This window comes from Taudactylus pleione, unplaced genomic scaffold (assembly GCF_031769625.1).
Source record: "Taudactylus pleione unplaced genomic scaffold, aTauple2 ptg001161l, whole genome shotgun sequence".
Lineage (NCBI taxonomy): Eukaryota > Metazoa > Chordata > Amphibia > Anura > Myobatrachidae > Taudactylus > Taudactylus pleione.
The window spans coordinates 640,001-661,546 of NW_028285562.1; the positions used below are offsets into that span (position 1 = coordinate 640,001).

General features: G+C 49.0%; 1 protein-coding gene across 12 annotated transcripts in view; it reads right to left on the reverse strand.

Moving 5' to 3' along the window:
• The window catches only part of DOCK6 (dedicator of cytokinesis 6), a 112,766-nt gene that overhangs the window by 34,540 nt on the left and 56,680 nt on the right, over positions 1-21,546 (reverse strand). For 5 of the 12 annotated variants that reach the window (XM_088462209.1, XM_088462208.1, XM_088462210.1 and 2 more), the window contains exons 18-26: positions 19,784-19,885; positions 18,957-19,043; positions 15,048-15,279; positions 14,721-14,885; positions 6,151-6,329; positions 4,385-4,489; positions 1,796-1,879; positions 422-517; positions 1-91 (exon numbers count right to left, since the gene is read on the reverse strand). The exon at positions 1-91 is cut by the window's left edge and continues 50 nt beyond it. In XM_088462209.1, coding sequence (XP_088318335.1) covers positions 1-91; positions 422-517; positions 1,796-1,879; positions 4,385-4,489; positions 6,151-6,329; positions 14,721-14,885; positions 15,048-15,279; positions 18,957-19,043; positions 19,784-19,885 — 1,141 coding nt within the window. The remainder of the gene's footprint in view (positions 92-421; positions 518-1,795; positions 1,880-4,384; positions 4,490-6,150; positions 6,330-14,720; positions 14,886-15,047; positions 15,280-18,956; positions 19,044-19,783; positions 19,886-21,546) is intronic. The other 7 variants (XM_088462213.1, XM_088462217.1, XM_088462212.1 and 4 more) reach the window with 3 other exon arrangements.

A 21,546-nucleotide genomic window follows, 5' to 3' on the forward strand; every position in this document is an offset into this window, starting at 1 on the left:
ATATGTCGTCCACGAATCTCTCTGGAAAGCGCTGCTTGCGGGGAGCGTCCAGTCTCTCTGAGTTATGAAGGTGCAGCGCCATGCTCTTTGTCTGGAAACAGAAACCGCACACAACTAAGAGAAGACTCCGATAATGGGGACGTGTAAGTGTAAATAAACGTGGACGCTCACCTCCACATTGCACACAGACGTGGATCTTACTCTAACACAGTGGTGTCAAACTCGGGCCCTCCAGCTGCTGTTGGCACTACAAATCCCAGCATGCACTGCCACAGGTTTAGCATGCCCTAATAGCAAAACTTTGGCAGTGCATGCTGGGATGTGTAGTTCCACTGCAGCTGGAGGGGCCCAGGTTTGACACCACTGCCTAACACATCCCTCATCCAGTCCCTGCAGCCTATGTGACTCCTCGGACACTTACCATCAGCTGGAAGAAGAACCAGGCCTGGCCCAGAGCTGCTTCACGTACAGGACTGCCGCTCACCACCCACTGCAAGGCCAGCTCCTCATGTAATAGCTACGCAGAAGAAAAACACAGTCACATTCATACCGTGGCTCCCCTTCATCACAATCTACCCTATGGAGTCTCCAATGCTCAATCATACCTCCCAACCGTCCCCAGATTCTGGCGGGACAGTCCCGCTTTTAGGGTACTGTCCCGTCGTTACACCTGCTGGCCGCAGTGTCCCCCAGTGGTGGTTGGGGGTGTGAGGGGGGTATTGTTGGGAAGCCCTTTCTCATCTGCTGCTCTGCATAGCAGAAGCAGCGGAGAATAGATGACGTGTGCATGCAAGAACATGGCTTGCAGATATGGCATGTCCAGGGAGGCCACATTCATTTTTCGGTCACCCATGACTCCGGTGCGCAATAGTCAAAAGTCCTCAGCTCGTAATTGAAAAAGTTAAGAAGATACGGCTTAAGTGTCCCAGTGAGGCGCAAATTGCAGGTGCCCAAGTGCAAATTAAATGTTACTTACATTATTTAGTATTTGTAAAGCCTGCACACCACTATGTAACCATGTGGAGTAAATACAAACTCCTTTCGGTCTGTGTCACCCTGTGGTGAGAGGAACATGCCCCATGTAACATAGCTCCCTCCTGTCTGTCACCCTGTGGTGGGAGGGACAGACTCCATGTCACATAGCTCCCTCCTGTCTGTGTCACCCTGTGATGGGAGGGACAGACCCCATGTCACATAGCTCCCTCCTGTCTGTGTCACCCTGTGGTGAGAGGAACATGCCCCATGTAACATAGCTCCCTCCTGTCTGTGTCACCCTGTGGTGGGAGGGACAGACTCCATGTCACATAGCTCCCTCCTGTCTGTGTCACCCTGTGGTGAGAGGAACATGCCCCATGTAACATAGCTCCCTCCTGTCTGTGTCACCCTGTGGTGGGAGGGACAGACTGCATGTCACCCTGTGGTGGGAAGATGACTGTACATCTCCTGTCAGAATATGAACTCATAGTTCCCAAAATTTCTTACTTGAAAACAATGGAGAATACATTTGTTAAACAGAAATCCAGTGAAAATAAGAGAACCGTGCTTCAGATATAAATAGCGTTAATACTGAACAGAAATTGGTTAAAAGCAGGTGAATGGCATACACAGCCGAATACTAGAGCACAGCAATTCTAACATTAACTAAAATGTAATATAAAATATGACATAATATATGGTGCACTGACTAATGGGGAAGGTGCCATTTAAAGATGATAACAAATCAATGTTTCTTTCTGTGCTGCTGGGCACTGGGGTAACTCCAAAAAAGTGCCCCGTGTCAGTCCACACAATGTACCTTTTTGGCGGTGGGCCGAGGCTGGGTGGAGGAGACGTCACCCTCCATGTAGCTGGATATGCGGTTTGGACTGCGCTCATTGTTCTATGAAGGAGTTAAAAGATTGCAAGAAAATGGGGATGGAAAGGTAACAGGAAAAAAGAGAGGAGAGACATTGAGGGGTTAAAGAGATGGCATAGTACAGGGGAAGAAAAGAAAGATTACATTGATGAATGATAATCGTGTTACATGCATACTGGTATTAATGTATCATACCATCTGTAGCAATGATCTATATCTATATACTATTGTCTGCTTTTATTAATCGCGTTCCACTGTAACTGTGGAGAAAAGGTATTACCACCCAGAGCAGCCAATCAGATGTTTGCTTTCTATTTATATAGTGCACTTGAAAGCAAACGGCTAGAATGTGATTGGTTGCTGTATTAAACTCTGACATTTCATCACACTTACCTGTAGAACATTCTTCATAAATTGCCCCCCAGGTGGTTTTACCCACAGCAAAACTTAAGAACACGACTTTCACATATACGGACACACACACACCAATATCACATATACGGTCACACACACCAATATCACATATACAGTCACACACACACCAATATCACATACACGATCACACACCAAAAATCACATATACAATCACACATTAATATCACACACACCAATATCACATATACGATCACACACACCAATATCACAAATACGATCACACACACCAATATCACAAATACGATCACACACACCAATATCACATATACGATCACACACACCAATATCACATATACGATCACACACACCAATATCACAAATACGATCACACACACCAATATCACAAATACGATCACACACACCAATATCACATATACGATCACACACCAATATCACAAATACGATCACACACACACACCATCATCACATATACGGTCACACACACACACCAATATCACATATACAGTCACACACACACCAAAAATCACATATACAATCACACATTAATATCACACACACCAATATCACATATACGATCACACACACCAATATCACAAATACGATCACACACACCAATATCACATATACGATCACACACCAATATCACATCTACGATCACACACCAATATCACATCTACGATCACACACCAATATCACATCTACGATCACACACCAATATCACATCTACGATCACACACCAATATCACATCTACGATCACACACCAATATCACATCTACGATCACACACCAATATCACATCTACGATCACACACCAATATCACATCTACGATCACACACCAATATCACATCTACGATCACACACCAATATCACATCTACGATCACACACCAATATCACATATACGGTCACACACCAATATCACATATACGGTCACACACCAATATCACATATACGGTCACACACCAATATCACATATACGGTCACACACCAATATCACATATACGGTCACACACCAATATCACATATACGGTCACACACCAATATCACATATACGGTCACACACCAATATCACATATACGGTCGCACACCAATATCACATATACGGTCGCACACCAATATCACATATGAACGTTATTATGCGATTATGATGTTTAAGGGGCATATGTATCAAAGCTTGATGTGAGATAAAATTGTGAGATATACTGTATATCACCAACCAATCAGCTTCTAACTTACATTTTGCAGGCTGTGTTTAAGAAATGATAGTTTTGAGCTGATTGGTTGGTGATATATATTTCACAATTTTATCTCACCTCAAGCTTTGATACATATGCCCCTGAGTCTGTAAAGCTAGACAGGCCAATATCGGTTTGGAAGACATTGCCAAGAAGGGTCTTGTGTGGGCGGGTGAAAAGAAGGCATCACCCACCATCTACCTAACAATTATCAGCTCTGTGCAGCCGTCCTCACTGGATACATCTCCCTCACTTGTATCTTTTCTTTAACTGCCACAGTTTAAGGGTGAGCCTTTTCTAGTATGTCTCGCTAAGGGGGAGATGTATCAAACCTTCGGTAGAGATAAAGTGGAGAAGTTCCCCATACTAACCAATCAGCTTCTGTCATTTTACAGGCTGTGCTAGAAATAAGATGACAGTTAGATGCGGTTTGGTTACTATGGGCAACTTCTCCATTTCACCTCTCTCCAAGGTATAATACATCTCCCCCTACTGTGCTACAGACAGGTGTATGAGCAACACTTATTCATATCTGGCGTACCATATACACAATTGCGTTTTAAGAGTAATCTGCTTATGGGATGTTAAGGATATGGAGTAATGAGAGGTAGCAGAATTATGACAATGGTTAGATGCAACATATATTTATCCAAAGATAATTTGCTTTTGTCCCTCCTCTTCTCGGCTGTCCAGCTCATACTACTAACGACCATGGGGAGGGTCAGAATAAAAAGAGACATACATTTGGAGGTGTGGTATTGGTGTAAGCAAATCTACCACAGGAGACAGGAGATGCTACACTAAGTTACAGAGGATTACACAGCTACTGGTGAAATGGATGCAGAGGGCATGCATAGAGAGGTTGGCACATGCATAACACGTATAATGAGAAGTGCCACCTGTCGGAGCTCAGTGTTGGAACTGGGCTGGGTCCGGCGTTGCACAGATTTTGGACCCCCAGGACAATAAGCAGAGTTCACCCAAGAGTGAGAGCGATCGATGCCCTGCAAGAGAGAGAACGCCAGGGAGGAGAGAAAATATACCATTATGGAGAATGCCCAGGAGAAGGTGGAGAGGGTGGGGGAATAAAGACATTTTACCAAGTAAATGTCCCAGGAAAAAAAATGAGGGGATAAAATATACCCAGTAAAGAGAATGTCAGGGTGGAGGAAAGGGAGGGTGAAAAAAGAGGAACACATACCCAGTGAGAAGAGTGCGGGAAGAAAGGTGAGCAGGTGAGAAGAGAGAACATACCCAGTAAGGAGAATGGCGGAAAGAAAGGGAGCAGGTGAGAAGAGAGAACATACCCAGTAAGGAGAATGCCAGGAAGAAAGGGAGCAGGTGAGAAGAGAGAACACACCCAGTAAGGAGAATGCTAGGAAGAAAGGGAGCAGGTGAGAAGAGAGAACATACCCAGTAAGGAGAATGCCGGGAAGAAAGGGAGCAGGTGAGGAGAGAGAACACACCCAGTAAGGAGAATGCCGGGAAGAAAGGGAGCAGGTGAGAAGAGAGAACATACCCAGTAAGGAGAATGCCGGGAAGAAAGGGAGCAGGTGAGAAGAGAGAACACACCCAGTAAGGAGAATGCCGGGAAGAAAGGGAGCAGGTGAGAAGAGAGAACACACCCAGTAAGGAGAATGCCGGGAAGAAAGGGAGCAGGTGAGAAGAGAGAACACACCCAGTAAGGAGAATGCCGGGAAGAAAGGGAGCAGGTGAGGAGAGAGAACACACCCAGTAAGGAGAATGCCGGGAAGAAAGGGAGCAGGTGAGGAGAGAGAACACACCCAGTAAGGAGAATGCCGGGAAGAAAGGGAGCAGGTGAGAAGAGAAAACATACCCAGTAAGGAGAATGCCGGGAAGAAAGGGAGCAGGTGAGTAGAGAGAACATACCCAGTAAGGAGAATGCCGGGAAGTAAGGGAGCAGGTGAGAAGAGAGAACATACCCAGTAAGGAGAATGCCGGGAAGAAAGGGAGCAGGTGAGAAGAGAGAACATACCCAGTAAGGAGAATGCCGGGAAGAAAGGGAGCAGGTGATTAGAGAAAACATACCCAGTAAGGAGAATGCCGGGAAGAAAGGGAGCAGGTGAGAAGAGAGAACATACCCAGTAAGGAGAATGCCGGGAGGAAAGGGAGCAGGTGAGAAGAGAGAACATACCCAGTAAGGAGAATGCCGGGAAGAAAAGCAGATCAGAAGAAAAAATATACAAAGGTAAAAAGAATGCTGGGAAAAAAAAAGCCTGTTATTAAAGAAAACATATCCAAACAGGAGAATGAAGGAAGATAGATAGAAGGTTAGAAGATAAAACAGATCCAGTAAAGTGAGTGCTGGGAAGAAAGATCGCATGTGAGAAAACATACCTAGTAAAGAGGAAATTGGTGAGGGGATGATACCCAGTAAACAGAACTCCAGGTAAAAAAAAGAGAAAAGGGAGGTTGAGCAGAGAAGAATACACTGGGGAGGAGATGATCTAATTACTAGGACAAAGATGAGGGAAATAGGAGTGAATAAGATGAAATTATTGGAGTAAAGCTGGAAGGAATATAAAGGAAAGAGATCCAATATAACAAATGAGAAAAACAGCCATTATTTCAAGAAGCGTCGCAACTTCCAGGAATCTCCACAGCCCGAGCCCCATATCCCTATCAGTGATGACGCAACATGTACCTTGCTTCCCATGATCTTCTGCACCTCCTCGTCATCGGTTGTGCCCGGAGAGCTGGTCAGATCAGGGTTACTGTTACTAATACTCCTGCAACGTGCTAAGTTAAGACTGCTGGGGCGTCCTGTGGCCCGAGAAAGTGTAGCAGAATGGACAACGGCGGAGGCCGAAGGATGGCCAAGAGCTGTGACAACAGAAAAAGACCACGTTGAAGGCCATTACCATACTAAGAGGAAGACCATGAAACAGATGAAAAAACACAATACAGAAAAAAGAAAGCACAAAATATTTTGGAAAACCCCCCCCAAAAAATAAATAAAAACAGGCCCATTTACTCTTCAGATTTCATCACAGGGGCCTACAGTGGTGAAAGTGGGCTGGAGATTGAAGAGTTAAATTCATCCCAATATGATTTATTTTTTGTTCTTTTCAAAACGTTGCCTAAATATTCTCATGTTTTACAATTGGGAAAAGAGAAACAGTGGATATAGGACATGCCCCCTCCAAGAGATACTTCTTTCTCCTCCAGGGCATACCCCAAAGCCATGATGTCACTAACTAGCTATGTCTTTAGGAGGTGGACCTAGGTCCTGTCCTTCTGGGCCTGTAAACGGATTTATTTTTCTATACTGTTGATCTCCCTAGTTGGGCCAGAGGAGGAACAGAAATCTGATCTGTCCCTGTCTGTACCCAGACTTCACTAACAAATTATGTACAACTTTGGGGGCTCAATTAGCAACCAATGAGTAAAACACTGGAGGAGCTTGAGGACGACACCCTTATCTCTCAGAAGGTGGTAGCTCCAATATCACAAATGGAAAGTTCAGCAGCTATCTTATTGATCAGCCTGTCACATATTGGACCTGAAAACTAGTTTTGACAGGACCTAACCATGAAGCTCACATCTCAGCTCACGTCTCGGCCCTTGTGGTTCTTTTCCAAAATTCCTCTTACTTCTATGGTATCCAGTTTACCTTCAGTGTCTTATAGGGCCACTCCGTAATGTTCCCCAGCAATACCCTAAGACCTGTACCCAGTTCTACAAGCTCATCCGTATGAAACATTAATCAGATATTGCATTGAATGTACTGACATGTATGGTCGCCTCCTGCATGGTCATCACTACAGCCAGAAGGGGATCGGAGAACAGCACCTTGCAGGAAAGGGCTGAACCTATCAGGAGATGTTTTGTACCAGTTCTCCTGTTTACTCCCAATGAGGCATCTTCCATATACCTCGATCATTTCTCGCTGATCCTCTCCATTATGCCCCTAGAGGTGACACTACACTGAAGACTTGATTTTCAAAGTTGTTATCCTTCTCTGGAGACCTCACAACACTGCACAAGGCAGCCATTAAAACAGCCATGATAGCATCATGACTCTGCTCAAGCTGTGCTTCCCGGGATGATGCCTCCCTGGTACGGCTATGAAGGGCAGCAATGCCCTTCCTTCCAGTAACCTTCACCAAGATTTTACAAAAATTTGTATCTTGTAAGGTAGGAAGATGCCAGCTCTGGGTTTACGGTGCTGCACCCAGTGTGTCTCAGGGGATTAAAGCTAGCATTGTTTGTTTTTGTTCCACCCACTTAGCTCTTGTCAGCTACTCTGGGACTTCCAACCGTTCAAATGTGACCCAATACAACACAAGAGAAAATGGGATTTCTATATTGTTAAAAAAAACAAAAACAAAAAAAACTCACATAATTCACTGAGGACTACATCCTTAGGATGCCCTCTTCAGCCCGTTCCGTAATGTTTATGGCTCTGAATTGAATAACAAGAGATATGGTAAGAACTTACCTTTGTTATCTCTGTTTCTACGAAGTCCATAGGGTCCACAGGGTTGACCTTGGGGTATAGGTTGGGAACCAAATCCGGGCACCACGCAGTTAAAGCTTTTAGCTCCCAGGATGCACTTGGGTCCACTCTCCCTATAACCCCGCCCCCCAGCCAGAGGCACCTCAGATTGTAAGTAGCCAAAGGCCGGAGGAGGAGAGAAAAAGAGAGAGAAAACTGGAACACTCTAGAACCATACTCACAGAAAAGGAGACGGGAAACCGGTGACCAGTAACACAGCCCATATGAAGCCAGGTGCGTCAGGGCGGGCGCCCTGTGGACCCTATGGACTTCGTAGAAACAGAGATAACAAAGGTAAGTTCTTACCATATCTCTTGTTTTCTACTTCAGGGTCCATAGGGGGTCCACAGGGTTGACCTTGGGGATGTCCCAAAGCAGTTCAACCAAGGGTGGGGACGCTCCTGTGCTGAGAGGAGAATCCGTCGCCAAAAAGGAAGCATCCTGAGAGGCAAAAGAAACCAATGCCTAGAACCTTAAAAAGGTATGGACAGAAGACCACGTGGACACCTAGTAAGGCAAAACAGCCGAGGCGCCACGACGAGCCGCCACGACGAGCCGCCCACGAGGGTTACACGGCCCGAGAAAAAAACAAGCCTCAACGACAGAAATGCCCACCCATGGGTAGGCCCCTGAGGAAGACATACGAGGCCATCCAGTCAACATTTCATTATAGGCCGGCCATCGTTTCCTGTTAAAACCAGAAACCGCAGACCACCAATAAGGAGTCCGATTACCATAAGGAACTTGAACGGATCACATAAAGCCAAAGAGGCCGGACCACAGTCCATGAGGCCACACCAGCCGAGAGGACTGGGAACTGAATGGCCATACCATAAGTTCCAGAATAATATGGAACCTAAAAACCACTTTAAGAAGAAACACAGGGCGAGAGCAACTCACACCCTGACATGATGCCCTCCAGAAGAGGGAGCCACATGAGAACGCTCCCAATTCAGACACTCTCCTGGTTGATTTAAACACCCTGAGAGAGAGAGAGAGAGAGAGAGAGAGAGAGAGAGAGCTTAAACAATAGACCATGTAATGGCTATCACAACCAGCGGTTCCATTGAATGTCCCCGGAGGGAACAAAGAACCACTACTAACTCCCCAGGAGTCCCTAGGGAGGACAAGTGGAGACATAATCCAGAAAACACTCCAAAGGATGAACTGGATACCAGAGCGGAGCAATTCCATATCTTAACCATACCGACAGTGTAGAGATCCGCATTGTCAGGAAGGCCAGGCCAAGGGTGAAACCCAAGCCAGCTGGAAGGAATGCCAGAATATCTGGAAATCCTGGACACCGGAGGATCGTATCGACAGGTACGATACCATAAGAATTATGTATGCCACAGTCCGTGGCAGATCCCAGCAAAGTCTGGCCTATCTGCTCTAAACATCTCAATGAAGACAGAGCCAGGGAAGCCCGAGGACCACAGTAGGGGCGCAGTTAAAGACAAGCGATCCAGATCCAGGGAAAAACAAGGACCCTGAGACAACAGGTCCAGATAGTGAAGCAGTAGGAACGGAGCATCGATGAGGAGACTCCGAAAATCTTAGTACCAGTGATGTCTGGGACGACCTGGAGCCCCCAGAAGGAAAGCCCCTCCGTCTCGAATTAAACTTCCGAAGACCTCGAGGAAGAAGGGAGACCGGAGGACACAGGTACACAAAGTGGAAGGACCACTTCACTGACAAAGAGTCACTGAAGGTAGCTTCAGTACTCCTAGAGCTGGACTGTAACACCGGTAATGTGTGATCGAGTCAGAAGGCCATGGGGATCAATCCCCTCAGGGAGGCCCCCTCTGCTCACCAGGAGTTGAAACCTCTCTTGGAGAAGAGACTAGTCCCCGGGATGCACGCTGTGACGGCTGAGGAAGCCCGCTTCCCAATGGAGAGCTCCGGGAATAAACACCGCAGAGTTGGCCAGGAGAAGACCCTTGGACTATGTCAGAATGGGTGACATTCCTAACATTGCCACCCAACTACCAGTGTTGCCTAGATGGAAGCCACTGTTGTGACACTGTCGGACTGAACCTATTCAGGTTTACCGTGACAAATGGGTTAGGCCAGAGTGAAAGTCCAAGACAGCTTAAAGTATCAACAAGTTAAGTGGCAGGGCAGAAGCGACAGACGTCCAACTGCCCCGAAACGAATGCGGACCAGACACTGTCTTTAGCAAAGAACACCCTGGACGAGATGGCCATAGCCACCCGGACAGAGACCAACTCGCCTCCGGAGAAAGTATCATCGTTCGAACAGCGATCCGATGGAAAAAACTCGATCCATCTGGAGGGGAGTCAATTATGGCAAGGCCTGGAATGGAACTGAGCACATTCCACCCTACCAAAAGGTAGACACTCTGGTAGACCGCGCATCACAAAGAGTAATGACATATGTCGACTGCGTAGATATCCGCACACTCGAAGTTGAAGAGTGGAGATCTTGTCTTACGCCAGAAAAATTCTCAGATTCTGAGAATCCAGCAGTGCTCCCAGATGAAGAAAACCCTGTGAGGGATGCAGGGAGGACTTTTTCTCCGTTGACTAATTATCTGTGCCGAGAAGAAGCCCCGGTTATCCTGACCTGGCGGTAAAGTACCTTGGTGATCCTGCTAAAAGCAGGAGACCGTCCAGAGAAAGGAGCATTCGGATACACTGAACAGGTGAACTGTCAGAAAATCCATAAAGCTGGTAAACCCCGGTGGAGTTGAGGACAGCCCCAAAAGGCAGAGCCCGAAACTTACAAGTGTTGCTGTGGCACAGCAAACCTGAACCCATGCTGATGAGAGGGCTCTGTATGTACCCGTAGGTACGTATCCTGAATACTCGGATATACCATAAAATCCCCAGGTTCCAAACATCGGATGATGGAGCATGGATGATTCCACCTGAGTCAAGGCACCGTTGGAATCTGATTCAGGGATTTGAGACAGAGTATAGGCAAAGGAGGACCAGTCGGTCACCGCCCCAAAAAGAAAGTAGAACAACCAGTCCTTCACTGAGATAGTGAGGTTGGCCGAAATAGCTCTGCTTACCACAAAGACTGTATAGCTTTCTGGGATTGTAAGGCCCTGATCAGGTCTGAAGAAGGGCCCGTGTAACAATGCCTGTGAGGAGGCTGCATGAGCAATGAGAGGCCGTTGAGAATCAGTACCTCACTCTGGAAATTCCCCAGATGTAGACCTGTCCCGTCAGGCTGAGGGTATATCCTCAGGTGTAGAAACAGGGTCGTCCGGAAGTCCAGGACTGCTCGGTACTGGATATGGTGGCCCCCATGGAGGCCGACAGCCTAGGAAAAAACAGGCCTTTAGGCTGACCCTGAGGACAAAAAGACTTAACAGAGTTAGTCCGAATGTAGTGGGAGTAGCTAAAGACGGTATCTCCCCATTAGTGATACTGCCAATGATGCAACGATCTTGTCAAGGTCAGGACCAAACAAGAACTTCCCCATGGAAGGAGTGTGCACCTCTGCTTTCCCATAACGCAGCCATAGGGTACTGCGGCGGATACAGACGCCGCCGAAACCCTGAAAGTTAGAAGACCGGCATCCCATGAGGTAATCCCACATATGACCACTGCATATTTTGTGAGCGGCAAAAAGATATTTGAACCTCAGACGTGTTGGAGGGGAAAAACGTCACAAAAGCATCACCATGCGATGGCCATGGTAGGACGGGCAACAGGCCCTGAAAACGAGTACATTGATTTCAGGCAAAGTTACCACCTACGGATCCGTAAAATCCATCCAGGCCGGGATGGGAGGCGTATTAATGCCTGTAACCCGATGATTAACATACAAATCCATCCCAGAAGGGGATTTCCATAACTTGTGAGGACCCTCAGGGAATGGGAAACAGGAGGCCTTTGTGACTCCTCGTATCTGGGGACAGCCAGACTCCCACTATGAGATCCACCCTTGGGCAGAAAACGGGAGATGTATGATACAGGTGCAGGATCGACATTCTCTATATCCAGAATGAACCTGGCTACCAGCCCCAAAGCAGGGATAATAATACTTGAAATCGGCTCCCCCCATGTGAGAGGGAAAGAGCCGAATATACCATCCAGTTCACGGCAGAGCCACTGGTCAGTAACCACAGGGCGTATATCACGCCAATTAGTATTTCGTATAAAACGACATCCACCAGGGTGGCCGTTGTGGTAATCCCTGCAAGGGGAATGACAGACCGATGTGGTATCGGAGGTAATTCATGTACTGTGAAAAACCCCGGCGGGGAGCGACAGTCTGTTGCACAGGGGTAAATTGCAAGAAATTGCGAGATACCCCGAGTTCAAAAGGGCAGTATGGTGAAGTAACTCCAAGCGAGTGACGACAATGGGGCCCGCCCGGCGATCCTCAAAGGAGAGTATCCTGAGAAACAACGCCCTTTAAGGGGGTCGTGCAAGGGGCCCCGCACCAGATGGTGCCGCATACATAAACCTTTCTGAGTTAAAATCCTCCGCACTAATTCCTGCAGGCTATGACTTGCAGGATAGCAATAATGGGTGCAGTATCGTGTGCAATCTCCTGGTCAGATATATCTGACTATCTTGACGGAAATATTAAGCAGCGCCATACCGGTCCTGACTGACGCTAAGATTAGCTGCAGGGACCCATTATCAGCGTATGCAACTCACAGTTCCATCTAAAATATGGCAACGTGCAGCACGCAACAGTATGTGACAAACCTCACAGATATTAACAAATATATATATGTGAGGTCTCAGAACCACCCCAGGTACACCTGTATTAGGGCAGATAAAGAAAAGGGATAGATATACACTGACAGGTGAGAGAAAAAGCAGACAGTCAGCACTAGCATAAGTCACATACAATGCAGAAAAATATATATATACATACATAAGCATGACATATAATATACTGCACAATGTCGCTACATTCAACTGCCCAGATTCAGTGTCTGGGAAGGCTATAGCGCTGTGTACACTCACCCAAATGGCCAGGTACGCAGGGGGACTGGGCTCACTGACATCCTAAGAGTTCTGCAGCACCAGAGAGAAAATGGCCACTGGAGACCTCAGAAGAAGCGTGGCCCGCGGAGGAAGCAGCTCAGCGACGCCAGACTGTATTATTGAAAGGCGCGCTGAGCTGAGGGGAGGAGCCGCTAGACAGGGAAGGCTTCCTCCCCTGGCTAGCAATTGACCCCCCGGGATGCCGGCTCCCGCTGCCGCTATAATCCCTGGTGGGCTGTGGACACGCGGGGTATGCCTCCATGGAGGGGGAGCCCGCCGCCAGCGCTAGCGCCTCCGGTCTGTCCCCAGAGACCGGAGGCATAAGGCTGCATATTCACACGTGGATCACCGCAAGCGGTGACCACGCGACTTACCTGTCCCCGTCGATCCGGCAGCAGCCCAGGGATTCCTCCAGAGCCCGGCTAGTACAGACTCTGGGGTCCCGCTGCGATCCCCAGATCTGTACTGGCGTCGCAGCGCCGGCGGGGTGTAGGAGCGGCAGCTCAGACGTCCATTGGACAGTCTGATGCTGCCGCTCTGAAGAGTAGTAAAAAATAATAAAACAAAACTCTTTTAAGCTTAGGGGCTGCTAAGCAGCCCCCCTGCAGTAACGGTGACCCAACTCCGGCCGGGCACCAACTTAAACTGAGGTGCCTCTGGCTGGGGGGCGGGGTTATAGGGAGAGTGGACCCAAGTGCATCCTGGGAGCTAAAAGCTTTAACTGCGTGGTGCCCGGATTTGGTTCCCAACCTATACCCCAAGGTCAACCCTGTGGACCCCCTATGGACCCTGAAGTAGAAATACTCCTCCTTCATCTGCTTGAACTAACTAGTAAGCTGAGAGCCACTGGCCTGCAGGGGGCAGTCACCTAATTGATACTTCTGACCAGCCGATATGCCATAACCTTGCCATGCTGTGATTGTGGATCAACAGAAGATATTTTTGAAGACTGGTGAGTGCACTCCAGGTTTAAAATTTTTTGTATCCATGGGTGTTTTTGTTTAGAAACTCCCTTTAGGGTAGCTACCCCAGCAGGGAAGCAGTCGGGAAGCCGACGTACGCAAACCCGACCGCCGGCTTCCCGACTGTCTAATCCCGGCAAGGTACAAATGACAGGCGTCGAAGTCCTGACGCCTGTCATTTTACCTACGCCGGGAGCCCAGCATCCTGATCGAAGATAAGCCGGGCGCGGACAGTCGCAGGGGGGGCAAGGGTTAGGGCTCCCGGGGAGGACTTAGGGTTAGGTACCTCCCTGGTGGTAATACATACCGATCCCCCCCAGCAATTCTATATATGATGACATGAGTAACACCGTCTTTAGCCTGCAGATGGCAGTGTTACAGTTGCAGTCTATTTAAACATTTGGTCGATGGCTAGAAAGCGAGGATCTATGTAAACGGCTGCACTTAGTAAATGGCCCGGATTGTCTAACTATACCGATAAAAACTAATTTCTGTTTGGTTGCTGTGGTTCAGAGCAAATTTTGCACCTTAATACTGTTAGGAAATGAAGCCCTAATGTCCCACCGCACTGACCTGGTTTCTACAGTATCAACGTCTCTACATTTCTAAAAATAGAGATACACCAATTATAAGCGATAAACTTCGGGATAAGTTATTAGAAAAATTCCATAGAATAAATAACCTGTATTTTAAATAAATGCCGACCTCCAACAATTTCGGTGTAATACGCTCTTCACATAGAGAGATGTGCCAACTGTCACCCATCAGTTATACTTACAGCTGTGCAGCTGGGCTGGCATGTCGCTGGGTAGGTGGAAGGCGTAATGTAGATAGGATGCCAGTAGCCCGTTCCTGCCATGCTGGTCTTGAGATCCTTCTAGGGTGCGGTGGATTTGGCTTACCAACAGAGCCACTACCTCAAAGGCTGCACGGCCCAAGTTGACTGCAAGTACAGGGGAACAGCAACAAGTTAGACTAAGGCCTGAAGATATGTACAGAGTCACTTACAGCAGAGGTGGGGAGAGGACATTGCTGGGGTGTGAAGAGTAAGGGGATAAGAAAATGAGAATAGAAGCTGGAAAGGGACTGTGGGGTCAGCACTGACCAATCTGCCCCCCGATAACCGGGGGCCGGACAATAAGCAGTATCAGCTTGTCCAGAAGCTGGTGGCAGAAGCACACGGCTGGTCCGAGCGCAGCGAGACGCAGGTTCCCCATACTGCTCTTCAGCTCCGACTCCACGTTACTTTCCGTAATGATGACGTCCTTCAGCCGGAATGGGAAACTCTGCTCCTCCAACACCTGCACCAGAGTGAAGAACTTGTCTAAGTTGGGATCCTGTAAAGAGAGAAAGAGAGCGTGAAAACGGTGATACTTCCAAATCAATGTGGTCACATCTCAATCAGCTACAAAGTATTCCACAGGTCAGTGTTATGTCTGCTATGGATTATTAGTATGTCCACTGTATCTCCGCTATATCCCACAATCACTTACAAGGTCCACTAGGTCTCCATAAAAACCCTGGTGACAGTTACTATGTCCGCTGTGTGTCAGTAAACTCCCTGATATCAGTTACAAAATCCCCTGTCTCTTTGGAAAAAGGACTCAGTGTGGTCCCGCGGCCCATTGCAGGGCCGCAACTAGGGGGGGGCTAGAGGTGCACGTGCACCGGGTGGGGATTGCGGGGGGGTGAAAAAGCTGACTTGGCCATCTTAAAATGGCCGCCGTCAAAGAGGAGACTAATGCCAGAGGTCCTTACTGGACCTCTAGAGTCTGTCTCTTCCTTGGTGGCGGCCATTTTTGGATGGTCGTTTTCAGCAGATTCCATGCGGACTAGCCGTCCTCATGGAATCTGCTGAAAACGGCCATCCAAAAATGGCCTCCGCCAAGGAAGAGACAGATGCTAGAGGTCCTACTGGACCTCTAGTGTCTGTTAGCAGAGCGCAATGCACACAGGGTTCCCGGAAGTGCCGGGAACGCTGGCGCTGAAGGGAGAAGATGCCGAGAGCTGCATCTACTCCCTTCAAATCCCCTGGCAACGAGCATAAACCCCCCCTGGGAGCGAGCATAAACCCCATGGCAATGAGCATGTAACTCCTGGCAACGAGCATGGAACCCCATGGCAACGAGCATGGAACTCCTGGCAACGAGCATGGAACCCCATGGCAGCGAGCATGGAACTCCTGGCAATGAGCATGAAACCCCTGGTAACAAGCATAAATCCCCTGACAACAAGCATGAAACCCCCTGGCAACGAGCATGTAACCCCTGTCAACGAGCATGGAATCCCTGGTAACAAGCATAAATCCCCTGACAACAAGCATGAAATCCCCCTGGCAATGAGCATGTAACCCCTGGCAATGCGCATAAACCCCCATGGCAACGAGCATGAAACCCCATGGCAACGAGCATGAAACCCCAGGCAACGAGCATGAAACCCCATGGCAACGAGCATGAAACCCCATGGCAACGAGCATGAAACCCCATGGCAACGAGCATGAAACCCCATGGCAACGAGCATAAACCCCCTGGCAATGAGCAGGTAATTTTAAAGTAACTAGAAGCATTACTGTGGGGCATAAAATGGTGTCGGGCAAATATGTAAGTGGCACTTTGATAATAGGCATTACAGTGTGTGGCATAATGTGTAATGGGCATTATGGTGTAAGGAATAATGTAAGTCACTATACCAGGGACGTCTGTTTAGTGCACTGCTTTATGGAGGAGCAAGGACAAACTCCAGGTACAGGAAGGGAGGGGGCGCAAAATTGCTGCCTTGCACCGGGTGACAGATATCCTAGTTTCAGCCCTGCCATTATGTCCCGCATATATGTTATGTCTCAGTGACATCAGAGATAGAAGTTACATGATCTGTTGAATTCATCACTTAGAGGGTCCCATATGTCTCAGTAAAAATCCTGCCATCACTTACAGGGTCCCATAGGTGTCAGTAAAATGGCTACCACCCACTTCCAGGGCCTCATATGTGTCTGCAAAATCCCTGCCATCACTTACAGGGTCCCCTAGAAAGTAAAATCCTGATTCTCAGTTACCAGTGGACAGGGGCTGGCTGGCAACTTTTAGCCTGGGGGGCAAATGCATGCAGGCGGCCCTGGCAGAGGAGTAGCGTGTAGCCAGGGTGCCCGAAGAACGTGCGTGCGTCGGCGCCACCCCTCACCTGTTCCAGGGAGGAGGCGGGTCCATATGGGATTAATGTAAAGTAAAAATAAAGATTAGAAGCAGCCCCGTCGTGGTGCCCATATGCAGTGCCCCCCTGTGCCCCAGGAGAGGGCCCCCTTATGCAGGCCTCCAGTAGTGCCCCCAGTAGTGATCCCCCCCTATGCAGTGCCCCTTGTGCCCCCAGTAGTAAGCCCCTTATATAGTGCCCCCAGTAGTGGTACCCCCTATGCAGTGCCCCTTATATAGTGCCCCCAGTAGCAGTCCACCCCCCATGCAGTGCCCCCAATAGTGGTAACCCTTATGCAGTGCCCCTTAAATAGTGGCCCTAGTTGTAGTCTCCCCCCTATGCAGTACCCCCAGTATTGCCCTTTTTATAGAGCCCCCAGCAGTGGTCTCTCGATGCAGTGCCCCCAGTAGTAGTCCCCTCCCCCCTATGTAGTGCCCCTAGTAGTCCCCTCCCCCCTATGCAGTGCCCCTAGTAGTTGTCCCCTCCCCTTGTAGTGACCCTAGTAGTAGTAGTCCCCCCTTGTAGTGCCCCTAGTAGTAGTAGCCCCCCTTGTAGTGCCCCCATTAGTAGTCCCCCCTTGTAGTAGTAGTCCCCCCCTTGTAGTGCCCCCAGTAGTGGTCTCCCTCTTGTAGTGCCCCCAGTAGTAGTCCCTCCCTCTTGTAGTGCCCCCAGTAGTAGTCCCTCCCTCTTGTAGTGCCCCCAGTAGTGGTTCCCCTTTGTAGTGCCCCCAGTAGTGGTAGTCACCCCCCCCTTGTAGTGTCCCCAGTAGTAGTAGTCCCCCCCTTGTATTGCCCCCAGTAGTAGTAGTCCCCCCCTTGTATTGCCCCCAGTAGTAGTAGTCCCCCCTTGCAGTGCCTCCAGTAGTGGTTCCCCCCTTGTAGTGCCCCCAGTAGTAGTAGTCCCCCCCCCCTTGTAGTGCCCCCAGAAGTAGTAGTCCCCCCACTTGTATTGCCCCCAGTAGTAGTAGTCCCCCCCTTGTATTGCCCCCAGTAGTAGTAGTCATCCCCTTGCAGTGCCTCCAGTAGTGGTTCCCCCCTTGTAGTGCCCCTAGTAGTAGTAGTAGTATTCCCCCCCTTGTATTGCCCCCAGTAGTAGTAGTCCCCCCCTTGTATTGCCCCCAGTAGTAGTAGTCATCCCCTTGCAGTGCCTCCAGTAGTGGTTCCCCCCTTGTAGTGCCCCTAGTAGTAGTAGTAGTAGTAGTATTCCCCCCCTTGTAGTGCCCCCAGTAGTGGTCTCCCCCTTGTAGTGCCCGCAGTGCCAGTAGGGGCTCCCCCGGCAGATAAACGTAATAAAAAAAATAAAAAAAACACACTTACCTCAATCCCCGCTCCCGCCTTCACCATCCGCTCCTCCGTCTGTCCTTCCCGGGCCGGGCCGCTCTGCATTATGGGAGAGACGACATGACATCATGACGCCTCTCCCATTACCCACTGCGGGAGCCGGAAGATGGAGCGGCTCCTGCAGTGGGCGCAGCAGCAGCTAATGAGAGTCTGACAGACTCTCATTGGCTGCTGATGAAAACAAACACACAGCTGCCGGAGACGGCGGCTGTGTGTTTGTCACTTGTGTAGCGCTGACCGAACTCCGTCCGGTCAGCACTACACACGCGGTGCAGTCTGTGTCACAGTGACACAGACTGCCCGCGGCCTGCATGAAGCTGCGGCCCGGGGGGCACATGGCACCCTGCCCCCCGGCCCAGCCTGCCACTGCCAGGAGGAGTCAGTGACGTTCCTGTTATCAGTCCTCTGTGCGTAACTTCTCTACTATCAGTTAATTACTTCCTTAAGGACCAATGTTCTACTAATGAGTGATATTCTAAACACTGCACCTGCGTGTGCACAGAGGAAGCTGCCACCAGATCCACCGTGAAGACGGGTTTGTGGTTGTCCACCCACTTCATCCCCGGGAGCTGGACCTGGAAGCAGAAGACATGAACTTAGAGAGACATTACAGCATTCACTCCCAGTCTCCTAATTGTCTGACATTGCGGGAAACAAAGTGCAATGAAGCCAAGTAGAAGATCCGTCATCATGTATTCTGCTGAAGGAGACAGACTTGCCATTACAGAGTCCTTCATTTGGGATAAAGACTTTGCAACAAACAATAAATGGAGAACAGAGGGCGAAACACATAGACCACCTGGTCCTGCGAGGGTTTGTATAATGCTCTTTCCATTTCCACCACAGTTCTCAAGTACAATGACATTAATTTATTGGAACATGAAACAACAAATCCGGTAAGAGACAACATAATCTGCTCATCTGGTACCTGAAACAAATTTTGGCGGGAAAACAGCAGATTACAACACAATCTGAAAGTATATCCACAGGTCCTACCAATAAACAAGGGGAGTGATGTAGTGGGGAGGGAGCAGTAACTTAAACCAGATTAGCACCAATAAAATTGAATCTGCTTGATTAATGAATGGTCGTCTTCTGAACAGTGAGTTTCCACTAGATATAGTAGAATATAGGAGGTTTCCTGAGCCTCTATATCCGATACATTCATGTGAGGGTTGGTGGATCGCTGGACTTTTGTGGCAACAGACCAGTCTCACAGTGACTATTAAATCCTTGCAGGATATTTCTCCCACATAATATATTACCTTCATCAATATATCTGGTATTTCGCCCATTTAGCCATTGGTATACTCACATCAGGGGTTAGTACGGAGTAGCTGGGCGGCGGTTTCTCCACAGACACGGGGAGAGAGAAGCAGCCAGTTCGCAGTCTGCCATGTTGCATCAGCGGGATCCACTGTTAACAAATAGGTAACAAAGAAAATGTAAGACCTGTTGTTGGGTTATATTGTCACAGCAGTCAAGGGAGATCCAAACAGTGAGGGGAAAGAACAATTGCCGACCAAATTTGAAGCTGTAGGGTTAGATGCAAAGTGTTGGCTGCCTGAACCACATAAGAGGCCACCAAGTTTCTGGACCAAAATGGTTGGACTTGATTCTCCAACTGTATGACTTGTTACACCAGGTTAGATAGGAGATAAATGTCCAATCAATGTTCTTATGATTATGAAGGAGAGAGCAGTGTGACAACTTACTGAGGTACTAACGCTGCAGTGTTCTCCCCAGGCTGTTTTCTGCGGGCGCATCGCCCCGGCCGAAACAGCCTGGCACTTTCCCCCACCAACTCCTGCCCCCTGCTGTGGAACGCTGGCCTCTGAAGTGACCGGAGGCTAAAGAAGCCTCCGATCGCTTCAGAGGCAAGCGTTCCCAGCGATGCACTGCGCGGGTGACGTCATCCGCTACGTGAGAAGCCTGCCCTGCGCGCCTGCTGGATCTAGTTAGATCCAGTCAGAGCGAGGCAGCGGGAGCGGCGATCAAGTTAAGGTAAGTTCTGGCCTGGGGCCAGGACCAGTCTGGGGGCACTGCCTAAGGGGCCCAATTTATGCCTGGGGGCACTGCATAAGGGACCAGCCTGGGGGCACTGCATAAGGGACACTATTTAAGCCTGGGGGCACGGCAAAAGGGGCCAGCCTGGGGGCACTGCATAAGGGACACTATTTAAGCCTGGGGCACTGCATAAGGGGCCAGCCTAGGGGCACTGCATAAGGGGCCAGCCTGGGGGCACTGCATAAGTGACACTATTTAAGTCTGGGGGCACTACATAAGGGCAAAGCAAAACTACAGGGGGCAATGCATATAACGGGGAAAACTGCAGGGGGCACTGTATAAAGGGCACAAATAACAAGAGATATGGTAAGAACTTACCTTTGTTATCTCTGTTTCTACGAAGTCCATAGGGTCCACAGGGTTGACCTTGGGGTATAGGTTGGGAACCAAATCCGGGCACCACGCAGTTAAAGCTTTTAGCTCCCAGGATGCACTTGGGTCCACTCTCCCTATAAGCCCACCCCAAGCCAGAGGCACTTCAGTTAGTAAGTAGCCAAAGGCCGGAGGAGGAGAGAAAAAGAGAGAGAAAACTGGAACACTCGATAACCATACTCACAGAAATGGGAGACGGAAAACCGGTGACCAGCCACACAGCCCATTTGAAGCCAGGTGCGTCAGGGCGGGCGCCCTGTGGACCCTATGGACTTCGTAGAAACAGAGATAACAAAGGTAAGTTCTTACCATATCTCTTGTTTTCTACTTCAGGGTCCATAGGGGGTCCACAGGGTTGACCTTGGGGATGTCCCAAAGCAGTTCAACCAAGGGTGGGGACGCTCCTGTGCTGAGAGGAGAATCCGCCGCCAAAAAGGAAGCATCCTGAGAGGCAAAGGAAACCAATGCCTAGAACCTTAAAAAGGTGTGGACAGAAGACCACGTGGCCACCTAGCAAGGCAAAACAGCCAAGGCGCCACAGCGCCCGAGAAAAAACAAGCATCAACAACAGAAAGGCCTACCCATGGGTAGGCCCCTGAAGAAGACATACGAGGCCATCCAGCCAACATTTGGCCATAG